The following is a 17,142-nucleotide window of genomic DNA, read 5'->3' as shown; positions in this document are numbered from 1 at the left end:
TATATATATATATAGGCCTATACATATTCTTNATACAGAGATTTTTCAGATTATTTGATATGAATAATAATTTATATAAATTTAAAATATTCAATTTAGAAGGCAAGGATTAATCTTATAATTGATGCATTTTTTAGAATAGATTGAATTATGGGTTGCTTTACAAGATGGCAGATCTGAAACATTTGCACTTGAAAATATGTTCTATAAACTTCAATTTTGCAGATTGAAATAACTTCATCATAAGATATAAAGTGATATAACGGTCATTTCATAGAAGAATGGGAAGAAAACATTTTTCTATATATTAAGCATGTTTTTCTGATCTTAGACTTAATCTTTTAAAATCTTTTTTTTTTGTGATAAACCCATGTAATTGCAACTGTGGATGATTACAACCATAGAACCAATATTACATTTCATAGAAAATTGGTTTTTAAACAAATGTGCACTGTTTCAAATACAGTGCAGTTACTCCATTAACGAATTTCCATTTTCCAAAAAATAGGAAAAATATATACATTTAAATTACATTACTACAATTTATGCATAGAATCTCAATGATGAACCATCCTCATTTGATAGGGATTTTCTGAAATTTGAATATTTTGAAATATAAAAACTGTAAGCCTAAATGATTCTGTTGTAAATCAAATGAATACTTACTAATTCCATAAAGCATATCTATGTCTGTAGAAGTTTTATTCTTTTTTCGTGTCCAAAGCACTATCCAGGCTAGAATCAAAGCAAACTGAGCTAGTAAGAAACACGTACAAGAAACGACCAAGCCAATTGTATTTATGCATCCTTCGTTCTTATCTTCTGTAATAACTAAGAAGGAAGAAGAGTGTTTAATAATATGAAAAAAAATCTTTTTAAAATCTAATAAAACAAACAATTACTCTCATCAGGATAGGAATTCTCTTGTTTAGAATCAAACTCTGTAAGTTTTCTTTCGTTTCTTTCAAAACCGAATTTATCTGTGATCTGTATGGATTGAACTACCACCAGTTCTTCATCTGTACTTCTTCTTCGACGTTTCCTTCCAAATGAATCCAACTCTCGACTCAAACCAAAATTCCTTACAGTGCATTTAGCCTATTGATGAATCAAGTACATCATAAATACAGCTCAGGTTTTTAGAATATTATATTAAAGTTGTACAATATATTCTTAGTTAACTTACGGGTTGACAGTTTGGTAAACATGGGGTCACTAAAGCTTTAAACTGTACGATATCAGATGTTGGAAATTTGAATGCATCGAAGGGTGCTTGCAATATTTGTCCATTGCTGTTCACTTTGCTCAGTGGTCCCATGATGGTAGTATCGGTTGGGCATCTGTAATAATTATAAATATTTTATTTAATTATTATTTTCTGAAAAGTACAATGGAAATGCTGTTATGTTCATCCAATAGCTGATTCTTTGATTAGTCATAGCTAAGACTAAATACATTAAAGTCATCTTCACTTAATAATGTATACATTTATAACATGCCCATTTATGATCTATAAATACAATTTGAATTTCTGATGCTTAAACTTTTTAAATTATACTAAAACAAATATATGAAATTATTTTTAAAATAAATTTACAGTGTAATAAATTAAAATTTTCATTTTAATTTATTACGCTGAAATATAAATATATATAATTATATTTCATTTTATTATTACACTTTGCATTAAAAGATCAATTAAAAGATAAATGGTACTGTATTATGGTATCATTTGTATAATAAAATTTTCCGTGAAGCAAAATAAAATAAAGTTAGTTAATTAATTTATAATCGTTTAAATTTAATAATTAATGATTTTTTAAAATATATATAGCAGTTAATATGCAAGGTATAACAGAATAACTTTCAGACACAATGGTGGCTTTCCTGCATAGCAATTGTTTACTAAAAAGTTATCAAACATGAAAGATATCTTCACTGCTTTATTTTTAGCAGTCAATTTTCCCGAAAAACTATAAAAATTCTATGTAAACGCTTTATCTATGTAGCAATTTATATATTTATTACTAACTGCCATTAAATAACAATCTTATCGATCATTGGGATTTCGAATTAAACCTAATTAATTCTAGTCTACACTTTCCATATTATCCGGACTTATTGATGGGTTTGTAAAACTAGAAAATTTATATTAGTGTGTGAATTTTATGCAAAAAATGGCCTTTTATTTTATCTCATAAATTCTTTTCAAATTTAAGAAAATAATAATATTTAAAGAGCAAATATACTCCCAAAAACTCATTTGAGTGATAAGAGCCGAGTTTAAATAAAAATAATAGAATTATTTATGAGAAAAATGAGATAAGTGCTGATTTATTAATCTAGAATGCACACAAACTTTAGATTCCTGTATGTAAAGCACGTATCCACCCAAAGAAAGAAACAATGACCTAGAAGTTGTAGACAGTTGAATTTTTCATCTGTGAGTCATTATCCTTTCTTTGGATAGACACGTAGTCTGTAATTTGGGCGTTATTTGCGAAACTATATCTAACATGTCTATGGAATAATACAAACATAATTACTCATTTGTTGTATATCTTTCTCATATCCTGGAATATCTGAAATCATTTTGTTAATAACTTCCGTATTGTGATTTTTTTTAAGTAGGTTTGCTTTATATTAAATTATATATATATTTTCTACCTTAAGTACTATTATTATTATCGAATTTAACTATTAAATCGCTAAATAATCAAATTTTTTTCTTAAATTTTGCTTCGTTTAGGGTGAAAAAATTGCATAAAAAGTTATTGAACTTTGTTTTTTCTGCGGTTTTATAATTTCTTTAATTTTTTAAAATGTTAAAAATGGTAATATTTAATTATTTTTCTAGAAAAATAATGAATTAATACGTATCTTTATTATTATATTACATAGAAGAGTCAAAGGAGTACATAGCTCTCCACATTATTACGTGCTTAGGTCACATAATAATGTGGGAGGTTGTCTTATAAATGTTTTTTTTCCAAAAAAGAAGAAATGACTTGAAAAATAAGCTTAACAGGATCAAAAATGAAAGCAGTTTAAATAATTCAGTGATGTTTTAAGCAGAAATTTAGACAATTCTACAATAATAATAGTTAATTATAGGAATTAAAGGATATAAAAATGGATCTATTATAAATCTAGATAAGTTAAATGAATAAAAGTAACAAAAATAAACATGATTAAATAATTTAATGAAACTTTTATAAACATTAATCATACTCAATTAAAATAATTAGCAAAATCTTATTTTTGCAATTTCTATGGAATGTGTGCGTTTTTTAAAAAAATATTATTAAAACGATTATTTTTTTATTTACTTTTTATTCTATTAAATATTTTATTTTATTTTATACACATTTATAAACTTGGCCTATTTTTTAATCATTTATTTTAAAAAATTCAATTTTTTTGCTTTGAATGAGTAAAATTCTAGGAATATTACTTCTAATTAAAATTGTAATAAATGTACATGAAATATTAATTTATTAGAGCTTTAATATTAAAAAAATATGTCTAATTACTTCAAAAAATCAAAACCTTCACAACTGATACACAGTCGCCGTTATTAGAGGTTCTCTAATAACGGCTACATCCCAACAACGGCGGCCATTTTTTCCAGAACATTTCTTTTTGAAATTACACTAACTTCCAAACTACGTCACTTTCAAACAATGGCCATTTTTCACGTTTCCTCAATGGCCGTTGTTCAGAGGTTTGACAATATAACATATAAAATTTTAATTTTCTAAATTTAAAAACTCTGAAATTTTGTATTACTATTCTTACAAATTATTTACTAAATAAATTTTCAAAAATATAGGCTACCTACCCGTCATTATCAATAAGTAAAATTTCACTGTTATCAACTCCATCCATTGCAACTAATTCTCGAACAAATATCTCAAATGGACCTGTAATTTGTTAATTAATTTATATTTTAATTATTAATAATATATATTTTTAAAAAAGTCTTATTTTACAAACTCACTGTGCGAATCGATAATTTCAAATCTTAGTGCTAGAGGTTCTCCAACTTGAGCTGTTAAGACATCATTTCCTTGACGATCCGTAATCCTCATGGTTACATTTGGTGATGTTACTGTAGCCGATTGACTTCCTGTAGTATCTACATCTCTAATTACGGATGAGAGAAACGGAAAAAGTTATAAATTTATAAAGATTTTAACGAAAATAATTAATTACTCACCCGTTTACTTCGAGTTGAACACCGTTCGACACACTTCGATTCGATAGATCATACTGACAATGCACCGAAAGCCCCAAATCCTGTGTTGTAACCACCATATCGTGGTGTTGAATGACGATATCGTTGGAATATTCACCAAAACTCTGTAAATTAAGCTTATGTATTAATTACACAGATTATTTAAGTCCAATAAAATGTCTCCAAGTATGAATTATAATCCAGAGTTACTTACTTCTTGCTTGACGTCGCAGTTAAGATCGTGATAAGCCATTTTGATCTCGAAGGATAAACTATTAGCCACATCGGATACACATGAATTAGGCCTACTTTTAGCATAAACTTTGCCATTAAACACTTTACTAGTCTTCACGAATGCGGTCATTTCTCTAGAACCGCAATGGATTGTTACTAATGGAAAGAAAGATTGAAAAAAATTATTCTCGAATCCACGAGTTTGCTGTCGATTACACGACTTTACACAGCAATTTACCATTATAGCAAGCCGCTTTCTCGAATGTAACCGAACCCGGTATCTCCAGATATGGTTCTTGTATATGAGTTAACGTAGCCGTAGAATGGTGGCTCAATCTACATATATTATTGGATGGATCGCCATAATCGAATGATTGGCATCGATAATTAACATTAAGGCATTTTTGCCTGCATTCTTCGAAAGTTTCCACGTCTTGATACACAGCATCTACAGTCTTCAATTTTTTTCCTGGTATTTTTCTGAATTCGCAGAGTTTAACGTCATCTGCAAACCACACGCGATTCAATTATTTAAATATATTTAATTCCCGAAAAAAATTGTTTATATTTATTTCTTAAATCGAGCTGTTTGATCGATTTTCTTCTATATAAACTTCAATGTTTATGATCTCCCACATCCTGTTAGAAACTAGTTTATCTTGTATTAATTCAATTTGGACTTTGAGTACAGGTGGTTGGTTATCGAGCTATGTCCAAACTGGCTTTAAATATAATTTATTATTAATTTTTCTTACATTTTAATAAAATTACTATAGGCTAGATTTCCTTTACTAACGTTCTATGAAGAGAAAACATAAAAAAAATTATTTATTTTATCACAATATATTTTCCTCTTAAAATAACTTCCGCATTGTAAAATATACTATAAAACATCATTGATTTATTTTTAAAATGTGATTAAAATGTTAATGCAATGCTGTAAATTGCATTAGTGCTTAAACTCAATACTTTTGGGCTGCAATTTTCAAATTACAAACCTATATATTCCCATTGTTGTCCGTCTGTTCGTCTATCCGTCCGTCCTTCCTTATGAAGTTATATAGACGAAAATCGAGACCAGATATGAAAAGCGCCCCGATTAACTATAGACGAGCTTTCGGTGTGGACCGGAAGTCATGTGATTTTTAAAAATTGCAACCCGTCAAAATACTTCTATAAAATTTTAAGCAAAGAGATAAACAGGAATTATATATATATTATATTGTAAGAAAGGTATATACCGTCAACACAGTTATTTTCTAGGTAATCCACATCGGAAGGATTAGCAGCTTCTACAAATTTCCTACTTGCAGGTAAAGAAGTGCGATCCACATCACTCATGTCACACATGCCTGTACTATTATAATAATTGGCAGATCTACAAACAAATTCGATTTCGTTCATGCAAGAGGATATGCACGACACTCGCGAATCCACTCTTTCACTTTTTCTAGCCACGTCACGAAGTTCGTGACCCATCACACGTTCGAAAGTCAACTCTCGACTGCACTGTCTCCTCCCTAAAAAAATATACGAACGGAGAATTTTATCCATTAAGAAGGTTGTATGTGGGGGTAAGAAGAATGATAGACTCACCAGTAAGGCATATTTTATGAGCGTATATGGTAAATACGGGAAATTGGGAAGGTGTTAAAGATTCTGTAGAAGAAACAGCACTGGAGCTGAAGAGAACGCATAGGCCCGTTTCGAAATTAATAGATTGGCATGTTTCATTCCTTTTACAATAATTCATACATTCGGTTAACTGTAAAGTTCCAGGTAATACTTCTAGAGTGTCGGTTGGAGCCGTGTATACGAAGCCAGTTACCATTTCGAATGTCATATGACCGTTTCTACAGCCTGAAATATTTTAAATTAAATGTTTTATTATAAATAATTTCATGTAAAATGCATTAATTCGTTTAAAATTTCGATACGCTCGAGTTATTTAATATTATTTGCTTCCGTAGCGGCAAGGTCAATGAAGAAAATAGAGGAAATCATGCTTTATTAACTTAGCAGGTTTTTTCTTTGTTTTTTGTTTCTTAATTCACTTGTAACAGATTGTCTTACACAATGATTACTTTCTAATGAAAAATAACAGAATTATTCTTGAGTAAATGTTTTTTTGAAATAAAGTTTAACAGGAAGAGATTTTCTCATTTATGTGTTATAGTTTTTTTATGTTTCTTACATCTACTTTTTATAATTAATATTAATCTAGCAAACATGTGATGCTGGTTGAATTTTAATGTTTAAATGTGTTATAATTAATCAAATTAACCAAGTGAAAAGTAAATCTTCAAAAAATTTCAATTAAAAACATCTCTAAAAACTATAAATAAAGAATTAATGTGTGTGTGTTAAATAGAAAATATTGTTTATAAAGGTTATTTCATTACTTCATTTAAACCATGCTATTCTATTAAATATATCTAATTATTCTATGTAATGTTGCCATAATTAATACCATTTAAGTAAAAAATCAGCATTCTGTTACAGATTAAAATACAGTAGATACTACATAATTTTTATCATTAAAATTAATTTTTAGCTATATTTTATTGCCGATTAAGTTTAATAAATTAGCAATAAAATGTAGTCAATTAATTACAGATTTACAGGGCGAGTATAATAAATATATCTATTGTCTGTAACTGTTTCGTTGTACTTGGTTTATAGTCACATTAATTACGTAATGGTATTATTATTATACGGATATTCTCGGCTTAACGTCAGTAATCCGTTCCAAAATATCAACGAAAACGTTAACCGGGAGCCTATTTTCCATTATTTTAAACTAGGTTACAATACAAACCGCTTTCTGATCACCAAATAAAAATAGTTGTTTACAAACAGCTGTTTTATGTACAGTAACTTAAGTGTATACAATTTGCCATACCACAAACGTTATATTTAAAAATACGGCGCAGTAAATAACAGTAAAGTTTTTCTGATATTTCTGTAAATTGTAGTACTGTTGACTACTTTTAATGATGTCACAAAGCGTGTTTAGGCTTTCTGATATAGGATATATTGACTGATGCTACATGCATGTTACAGTATCAACGATATTCGAGATGCAAATCTTGTATGTTGATATTCGGTATGTTTTTCAAAATGTCTGCACGATATTCCGATGCATTTTGAAATGAAACTCGACAGCTTTTCTTCGCATAGTTTTGTTAAAACTATTGTATTGGAGTAAAAATACATTTTCGTTGTGAAAACATCGATAGAAAAATGTTCTTTTATGAAATACACACGTTATATGAAGTTTTGACATTATTAATGAGAAATATTGTTAAAATTCTTACATATAAGTTAAGTTCTTCTTCTCTAAATCTATTTCCTGTTCCTTATAAACTATTATGTGATGAGGATAAAAATAGTGTTATAATATTTCAACTTTATCCTTCCTTATCTTTTGCCCTTTTTTTGGATATATTTATAATGTTTAACCAAATTTTATTTTAAAGAGATATAAAATAACAGTTTTTAAAATATATTTCGTAGAAAATAAATATGAAGATATGTTTATTATACTGTGAATTTAAAATATTCTGTGTAAAGAAGGAACAGAGTTAATTCCTTCTAAAATTTTTAAAATACAACTTATACAAAGAATAAATTCGTAGGATGTTAATGGCGTATCCAGGATTTTGAGAGTTAATGAGTGCTGCTCAAGGCAGATTCGGGGGTGCCCTTGTAATTTTTCAGAGAATATTTCTCAATTGTTTTAGAATTACTGTAGTTACCTAACTTTACTTAATTGAAATCACGTGATATTACTGTATAGCCTATATATACGATTTTTTTAAGGAATAAATCTACGTCAAGATATAGATTTATTCCTTTTTAATACATATAAATTATTAAATATTTAACTAGCAAATTAACGTATTTTTTATATTTATAATATGGTTTTACGGCTTATTAAATGATGAAAATTTTGACATCGAAAAATTTACTATATTCATGTGATGATACCTTCTTATCTTCTATACATTTCAGCATCAGAAACGGAAGTTATTAATACTTTTTCCGTCTACTGCGCTCGTTTCATGGCGAATAAAACTTGCAATCAGTCACGTCACGTTCGTGTTATTTCTATTTATTTTTTAATACTTCAAAATATTTTGAACTTTCAAAATTGTTTTATATAAATTCTATTCTTATTATATATTATTTTATATGCGATATTTTTCTACGAAACTCATTGCTTCTATATAAAATCCGGATGTGCAGGAAGTGTCTTTCAGACATATTATAAAGGAATGTGTTCGGTAACTGCATCGAATTTTTAGTAAAAAAAAAATATATATATATAGGCCTATACATATTCTTTCCTTTAATGATTTCTAAATTATATTTTTAGTTTTTTTGACTTTATTTTGTCTTTAAAATAAGCTGAATATAACGTATAATTCACACGTAAAGGTGCCAGTTTTTTCATCACTTTTCCACGTGTTAAATCGAAGTAAATTTTATCCTTTCTGGCTTTATTTATTTATTTTTTAAGTCGTGACTTATAGCTGTACTTGACGTCTCAACTGTTTATCAGCAAATGGCCCGATATATCTTCGCATGAATAGATGAACGACGTGTACGCTACAGTAACTACATGTGATAAGCGATGCTGAAATATCTGCAATTTGAATAGCATAATGGTCTACATAACAAAAGAAAAGAGGGAGAGGTATGCCACGTTAACAGATGGGAAAATGCAATGAATGAAGATCTTAAAATGGGAGATGCTAACCGAGATATTTCACGAAAACTAACCATGAATAGAGAAAAATGGAAAGAGATTGTAATGGCTGAATGCTGCAAGGTAGTCTCGACTCGATAATAATGTCTAGGTTATATAAGGGCATGAGAACATATGTAATTTTACTGTCTTCTAGCAATTGCAGTTAGATTATACATCTAATAAAACAGACTTTGATGATTTTGTAAGCTTTGGAATCGAAATTACGGTTACAAAATGTGAAGATTTGCTAATAGGAGTATAAGAAAAGTAGGCATATTAGGGTATGGTTATAAGTTTAAAATCACGATTTTAATATATTAAATTAATGGAATTTAATATCATTTAATAGGGAAACTTTATGTTTAAACATTACAAAGATTAACAAATTGTTAATGAACATTCTGATTATTAAAAATACTTTTCTAAATCAGTGGCACGTTATCCTAAAGGCAAAAATGGCAATTCGTTGGGGTCCCCAACCAATCTTCTATAACAAAAAATTTGCCCCAAAACATTCTAAGTCAATACTGTGCATGGGGCCCCTAATTCAAGTTCGCCTGGACTCCATTAAGCTATATTGCTCACTATTCTAAATTTAAAGAAAATAATCATTCTGTTTCTCATAATTTACATTAATTTATTATTTATTATTATTATGTACAGTTCATTGTATCTAAAATCACATCATTCAAAAACCACCCTGAAAGATACAGGATATAGGATCAGCACCGATCCAACATCGAAAATTAGAATATTAAGTCATATAACGATATTATTCTCGAATATAATTAATATAGAATAATGAGGCAATCTTAATAACATTGTGTATTTTTCTAATTTAATTATATCTGTAGCCTTGTAAGGATAAAATCGTTATATCGAGGACATTTCAATTTTCGGCATCGATCATGCATTACAATGTACTTCGTTTCGGGTTAACGGAGATTCTGTGACGTTCCTCAGGAACAAAACTATCAAACTATATTAGAACCGTTGAATTTAGTCAATTATTGTTTATATACATAAACAATTGTTAACGATTGTTAAGGAGCTATTTATGACTTTGATTGCAATCATAATAGAATCTCACGACTGAAAATATACTTGTTCCAAAAAGGTATTTACAAATGCGGAAATGATTCGACTTTCTTACAACACGTGAAAATATTTGCATTAATTAGTTCAATATCTTATTATCGCAAACCATACAGTGGCAACATTCATTCATACGTTTCTTTCTACCTCGTTTGTGCTTATAGCACAAACGAGGTAGAAAGATGCCTTGGGAGCGGTTTAAATGTTTAAACATGTCACGTACAAAATAATACGGTAGATAAATCATTAAGCTGTTATGATTTATTATTATTTTAGTTATTTATCAACATTATGTTACTTACAATACTTAAATTATCAAGAAGTAATTACAGTACATCTGTAATTACGTAAATACTATATACTACTGTACTTCATCTTGTGGGCAAAACTGTCTTTTATGAGAAAACATTTTCCCCCAAAAATTCCCCCAAGAAAAATGTCTGAAGTCAACACTACGTGGGGACCTCTAATTCAAATTTTGACTGGACCTCGTGAAAATATATAATACGCCACCGCACTTCATGGCTTATGTAAATGCTGTATATTGTAAAAGTACTTGTAATTGTATTATAAAATATAAATAAAGTTTAAATACATTGTTATAAGTTGTATGTTGCAGCGAATTCATTTACTTCGAATGTTTTCTGTTTGGAAAAACTTAATAAAATAGCTTTTTAAATGCAGATTGATTATTTTAATATCGAGATTTATTGATAATTAAATAAATTATTATTATTTTCTTTCAGGATCTGATCTGCATATAGCTAAATAAGCTTCAGCTTAGGGCCTCACATTTTTATATCATTATTTGACGGAGAGGAAGGGCGTGTAATGTTATAGTTTAGGACACAATAAATCTAAATCAAGCCATGTTTCCATTGATGATTCAAGTAGATGTGAAAAGCATGGATTGTATACTAGAAACAATATAAATTATTTAAGAGATACATGCTCATTAGCCTATGGGCTAAAAGGGCAATTGTCTGGGGGCCCCTACCAACAAGAATCCTCCAAACCAATCTTTTATAAGAAAATATTTCCCTTAAAAACTTCCTGAAAGAAAAACGTCTGAAGTTCTGAAGTCAATGGAACCCCTAATTCAAATTTGCTGGATCTTACGAAGCTCTTAACTCGCCACTGTATCTACAACCGAAAATTATATAATAAGTCAAATTACTGTAAAAAATAAAATTAAACACGAGAAAAATTCCTAATTTCCTATATTTATAATTCAGAGTAAATTATATTTTAATTTTTATTTAAGATCCGTGCTGTAAAATGAACGATTAAAAACGAAAAAGAAGAAAGAAAAATCAAGATTGCGTTAAATTAGTTCTTTATAATATTAGAGCAATTGGATTTTAATACTACAAATATACTGTTTAAATCGTATTTTATGCTTGGAATCTTTACTATTCGTTCCGCTACTCCAAAAACAGTGAATTTCCTGACTGACGAGTGTTACCGCTGTGCGACCTTGAACCAAGAAAAATCTTGTTTCAACTCTTCCCGGAAGAATAGATATTAGCTAAATTTCGTTTTCCTTCTGACCCCATCCAAACTAGTTCCACTTAGATCAGGTGAACGTCCTCCTTGACCTTAAACAGAAATACCGCTAGTTCAAATCACATGTTACACTCCTCGTGTAATTTATAACCGCAACATCATAACTACCTAACGGCATTTTTATAAATCTATCTCCGTAATAAAAACGACACCTCTTGAACTTTCTTTCTTACTTTTTTATACTTTCTTCTTCTTTGCTTGGAAAGTGCATCTAGATTTTCAATTAGGAATAGCTTTTATCACTTAACTTATGATAAACTGAAGATTTTCTGTAAGAAAAGTTTTATGGCATGTTGCAATAATGTATTTTACTGTTATACATTGTGTATTTTTAAGCTAAAGTAAAGTAACAGTAAAATACTGCTATTTAAATGAAGACTTTACGTTCCTAACACGTAATGTAAAGAATTACTTAATGATGTAAATGATGAGAAGAACGTTAATGTGTCAATGATATTTTGTATTATATAAAATATCCGAATTGCTTTTAATAAAATATAGAAAACTTAATAAAATAAAATGATTTTAATACGCTAGTTTACATTTTTTCATATAAAAATATGCGAAAATGTAAGCGCTTACTTATTACTTATTTTATAGAGAATACTCAAAGTTTAATGTTAAAATCTTTTCTTTAATAAGAAAAAAATACTGAAAAATAGCGGAAAAAGAATAATATATCAACAAAATCGACCTTAAATATCGAATAATTCAATTGAATATTTATAACAACTTAATTATATTTAATAAGAAACAATAGAAGTTTTTTAATTGGCGTTTCCAAAATTTCATGATTTTTGAAGGGTTAATTGGTCCTCATCTCGAACACGTTCAGATAAACGTAAACTTTACACAGTTAAAATATATAATGGCTTGTTGCTGTATACTGGAATGTAAATCAATACCTAAAATTTTACGCCTTATTACGAGAATGATTCGACTCTTGGTTTAGAGATAACGTCAGTTAAGTATTCGAAAATGGATGGATACTTTCCTATACAAGTTCATCGATGTGAAAAGTTTTTCTTTTCAATGTCAAGGTTACATTCAATGCACATCAAAGTCGTTCAACTCTATTTTACAATGAGTCCAATCTGACAAATAATTCTTTTGCTGGAATATGTGAAACTTAAGTCACGAATCACTAATTTAAAAACAATTTGTTATATGCGATTATTTTATTTTATTTTTTAAAGTAATTATCGAACGATTTCATGGACAAATAGAGAAGGTTCATCGTTATATCGATGCAAAAAAGTCACCAAATATCTGATTAAGAATCGGGTTCTTAAATGCCAGAACACGCGAACTAAAAACGAGATTTTTCAATACGGAATTTAAAAAAAAATGATTTTAAATACCAAAATATATAAATTAGAATCAATTTTTATGTTAGAAACGGAACAAATTAAACACTAGGAGTTAATGGCTCGAGTGGTTATGGTGGCAGATTACTACTCCGGGGGACCCCGGGATGGGTCGAAGCACCCAGGAATTTTTCGGGGATGGTCCATCCATCGCCTCTCCTTCCCCATTGTGGCCTGTTTCAACCCATAATGGGTTTGCTAAAGCATTGTGGGCCCGTCCGAATCCATAATGTGCTTGCTAAAGTGGTCCTCCCCACAGGGTAAAAAGAGTTAAAAAAAAAAAAAACAACATTACGGGCTTAAATATTAGAAAAAATAAAATAAGAAACAAGATTTTTCAATGGAAGAAGGGCTACAGATCGGAAGGTATAGCCTTAATTACCCAGAGTTTTGAATGGTAGCAAGAATACAAAGAATTTATAATCTATTGTTTATATAAAACCTTTCATACTATAAACAGATAACGAGAAAATGTTTGCACTATTTTAATCTCAACAAGATAATTTCCTATCGTCTATAATAGGAATTCTATTCGTATTTATATACAAATCAATCTTTATTTATAGCTTTAATTAAAATGACAAGACCTTGTATCTCGAAGATCGTGAGAGTTTGTTATATTTTTGCCTCGGGCTCACATCCAGGTTGACACTTAAAGGGGCTACTTATTGTTTCTTCAAGAAAACAATTTATTGTTAAGCCATGACAAATAATTAATAATATAAAGTGTGAAGTTTCAGTTTCAATAATAATAAGTTAGACTTACGAGTTATAAACTGAAAAAACAACTCTTGAAATAATTTTTTTTACGATTTATAAACCGTATTTAACAGGGGAAAAAAGTAAAAATTTTAAATATAAATACGTCTGTTTGTCTGTCTGTAACGTAGAATTTATTTATTAATAAAATTTTAAATTTATTACAATAGAAACATCAAAAATTTACATTCGTATCCTTAAAAAAATAAGCATAAAAATCTGTATTCAAAGGCAATTTAAAATAAATTTACAGACATTTTTTAATATTGTATACACATAAAACGCTCAAAAAAATGTAATTTTCGTATAAAAAAATGAGAATTTCAAAGTGGAAATTAAACTTTTTAAGTGAAAACTTGTTGAAAAAACTAAAATCATTTGTCCTACATAAGGAATAACATAGAAAGAAAAGGCAAGTGATAAAAGAAAGATCATCACGCTAACTAGTAATTCATAAAAGAATGTATTAACTATAGTGTTGACTCGATAATGAATGAAGAAGAGAAAGAAAAAATAAATAAATAAATAAATAAAACAGCATTACTTGACCTTTCCTATTGGAACCTACACTTAGTGGAGATAGGCAATTATCACGATAAGTGAAGTGTCGTCTCGCTCGATAAGCAAGTAAAGGAAAAGAAACGAAGGAATTACAGTCTATCCATCATTTCTTATGAGTTTTCTCAAAGAATTAAACATTATTTACCCTTTTAATTAAATTTATGTGAACGGAAAGCTTCGGTTAAGTAAATACAGTTTAAAAAAGGACCGCTTCTCTCGCATACGTTACGGATTTTGGTGTACGGAATCACGAAATTACCTACTTTATCTAGAACAATTTTAATGTTTATAGACTTTACCATTATTCTAGAACGTGTAAAGCCCAGAAAATGTAATTTAATTAATTAAATTTTGTAAATACATTAAAAAAATACAGTCAAACCTGTGAACAACGGCCATTGACGGGACAATAAAATATGGATCAGTTCGGAGGTGGCCGTCGTATATGTAAATTAAGATGATGAATGTATATAAAAGTACTGTACATACAGTCTTTATTGTTGTAAATTTATTAATTATTTACATAAGAATATTTCTAAAAAAATTTACATTGATTAATTGTATATTTTTTAAAATAATTATTGTATTATCCATTTAATTTTGTTATTTATTAAATATGAATTTAAATTTATTTATTTTTTTTAAATTAAAATTTTTGCCACGTTATTACACTATATACTTTAATTTATGAATGGTATTTTAATTGTTGATTGTATTAAGAAGACTTTTAATTTTGTCATTCTTAGGTTCAGTTTAGTTTACAATGAATAGTAAGTGAGAAGAGATCTGCTATTCATATCAAACTCAACAATTCTTAGGACCTTACAGACTACAACGTAAGTATTTCGAAAAAAAAAACAAAAAAAAAACAGCTCCACTTTTTTATCTCGCTAACAACTCGTACCTCTGAAGAACTGTTTATACACGGACATAACATCATTTTACACGAAGATATCCACCGTTTAATTATTACTGGATCATCGGATCAATGCAGTAACATATCAGTCACTTCTCATTTGACAGGTAGGCCGATAACTCATCAAAATGAAATAACTAATAAACTGCTTCCCATAAATCCATCTCCTATGTCATCGCTTATGGAAGTGAAAACGTTCAATTCAAAGATTGTAAAACTTTAAATTGACTGCCGAAGGTGCTTTGATAGTAATGGAATTTTGAAAAATAAATTTAGTTAATTTATTGCATGTGATTGGTTAAAATATTTTTTACTTTTTACTGGGGAGATGAGAAATTGGTTAGGTTTTTTTTTTCGTAAAAACACGTAGCACTTTGTCTAAAGCGGTGACATTATAAACGGAAATTGATTTGACAACTTGATAGTTTATTTTATGCAAAAATTTCAATTTTTGTGTAATTATCAAAGTGAAATAGCGCAGAGTAGGAGGAAGATGGTTTAGGGTGGCAAGCACTATTGGTCTTTAAAGATTCCTGCTTATTTACAGAGTTGCATAATTTGTCACCAAATGCTAAGTCATTATAATCAAAGGCAAGCGTGTGCCACAGACACATCTCAACATCGATGTTTGGCTGGGTATATTCGGCGCTTTCTCCTCAGGTGACTGCGCTAAACACCAAACATCTCGCTAGCAAATGCACCGAAATCTCGCTTCCGTTACTCTCCAGTTGGGTGACATTTAATACCTCGCTACAACGCAATGATAGTAAATAATCGCGAGCGAATGTCTCCGAAATGATAGCTTTGCTAGCGGCATATTCATGATGGCAAGCGTGTGATCTCCTTGAATCAATTTTATTATTTGGTTCTTCTTTTATTTTTCTAAATTTGAATCGTTATAAGCGAATTTCTATAAATTCCCACTGTCGTCCGTCTGTCCGTCCTTCTTTAATCTTGAAAACGGAGATAGATGAAAATCAAGAACAGGAACAGGAATTTAAAACATTAATATTAAATAAAATTGATATTTTTATTACGAATTTCCGAAATTAACATTGCTAGTTATTACAAGAATTCTTATATGTAAATAAAAATTTCGCGTAGATGAAAGCCTGAAGACCATTTCACTTCTTCTTAGGTCTAGATTATGGTTAGTTGTGAGCGATATTTAGGAGTTTCTGTAAAGTTTCGAACTTAAATCTGTAAATAAATTATGCATGAAATGCAGTAGTTGTTATTTCCATATGTTTGGAATAACAAGCATGAATTGCTTGGCGACCAAAGTAATACAGAGATTATGATAATTCTGTGTAAATAAATATTATTTTTTTTAAATTAAAATTTTTGCCACGTTATTACACNTGTGCTTCATACGAAGAATATTAAACGTATAAAATGATATTTCCAATTATAAAGTAATTAATAAAATTTTGGATATTTTAAATGATTTTATTAACAAACGTATTTAAATTATGTTCTTATCTAGTAGTTTATTATATCTTAGTCGGTTTATTAAATAAAAATCTACAATTAAAAAAAGAAAATAAGCCTTAAAATCCCAATTTATTTTAGCAATATATCTCTTTGCAAAAAATAAATTGCAAGAAATATTACAAAAGTAATAATTTTCACTCATTTTTTTCTTGCATATTGT

At 28.8% G+C, this 17,142-nt stretch overlaps 1 protein-coding gene across 2 annotated transcripts; it reads right to left on the bottom strand.

Annotated features, from left to right (window-relative positions):
• Positions 1-67: 67 nt before the first annotated feature.
• On the bottom strand, positions 68-15,069 carry LOC111618252. 2 transcript variants are annotated; one of them, XM_023359737.1, is made up of 12 exons: positions 14,955-15,069; positions 6,068-6,331; positions 5,713-5,991; positions 4,710-4,976; positions 4,452-4,627; positions 4,220-4,374; positions 4,001-4,146; positions 3,842-3,923; positions 1,187-1,340; positions 903-1,098; positions 667-831; positions 68-592 (listed from the first exon to the last, which is right to left on the bottom strand). In XM_023359737.1, the coding sequence occupies exons 2-12, from the start codon at positions 6,312-6,314 to the stop codon at positions 558-560; spliced, it is 1,902 nt and encodes a 633-aa protein (XP_023215505.1). In that variant the 5' UTR covers positions 6,315-6,331; positions 14,955-15,069; the 3' UTR covers positions 68-557. The 2 variants fall into 2 exon arrangements, with proteins under 2 accessions (XP_023215505.1, XP_023215507.1); XM_023359739.1 differs by having other exon boundaries at positions 4,220-4,362.
• Between the last annotated feature and the right edge of the window lie 2,073 nt (positions 15,070-17,142).

The sequence above is a fragment of the Centruroides sculpturatus genome, unplaced genomic scaffold (assembly GCF_000671375.1).
Source record: "Centruroides sculpturatus isolate CEXI.00-Female unplaced genomic scaffold, Cexi_2.0 scaffold154, whole genome shotgun sequence".
Taxonomy (NCBI): Eukaryota; Metazoa; Arthropoda; class Arachnida; order Scorpiones; family Buthidae; genus Centruroides; species Centruroides sculpturatus.
The sequence above is the reverse complement of the archived record's forward strand: the minus strand, read 5'-3'. Positions and strand labels throughout refer to the sequence as shown.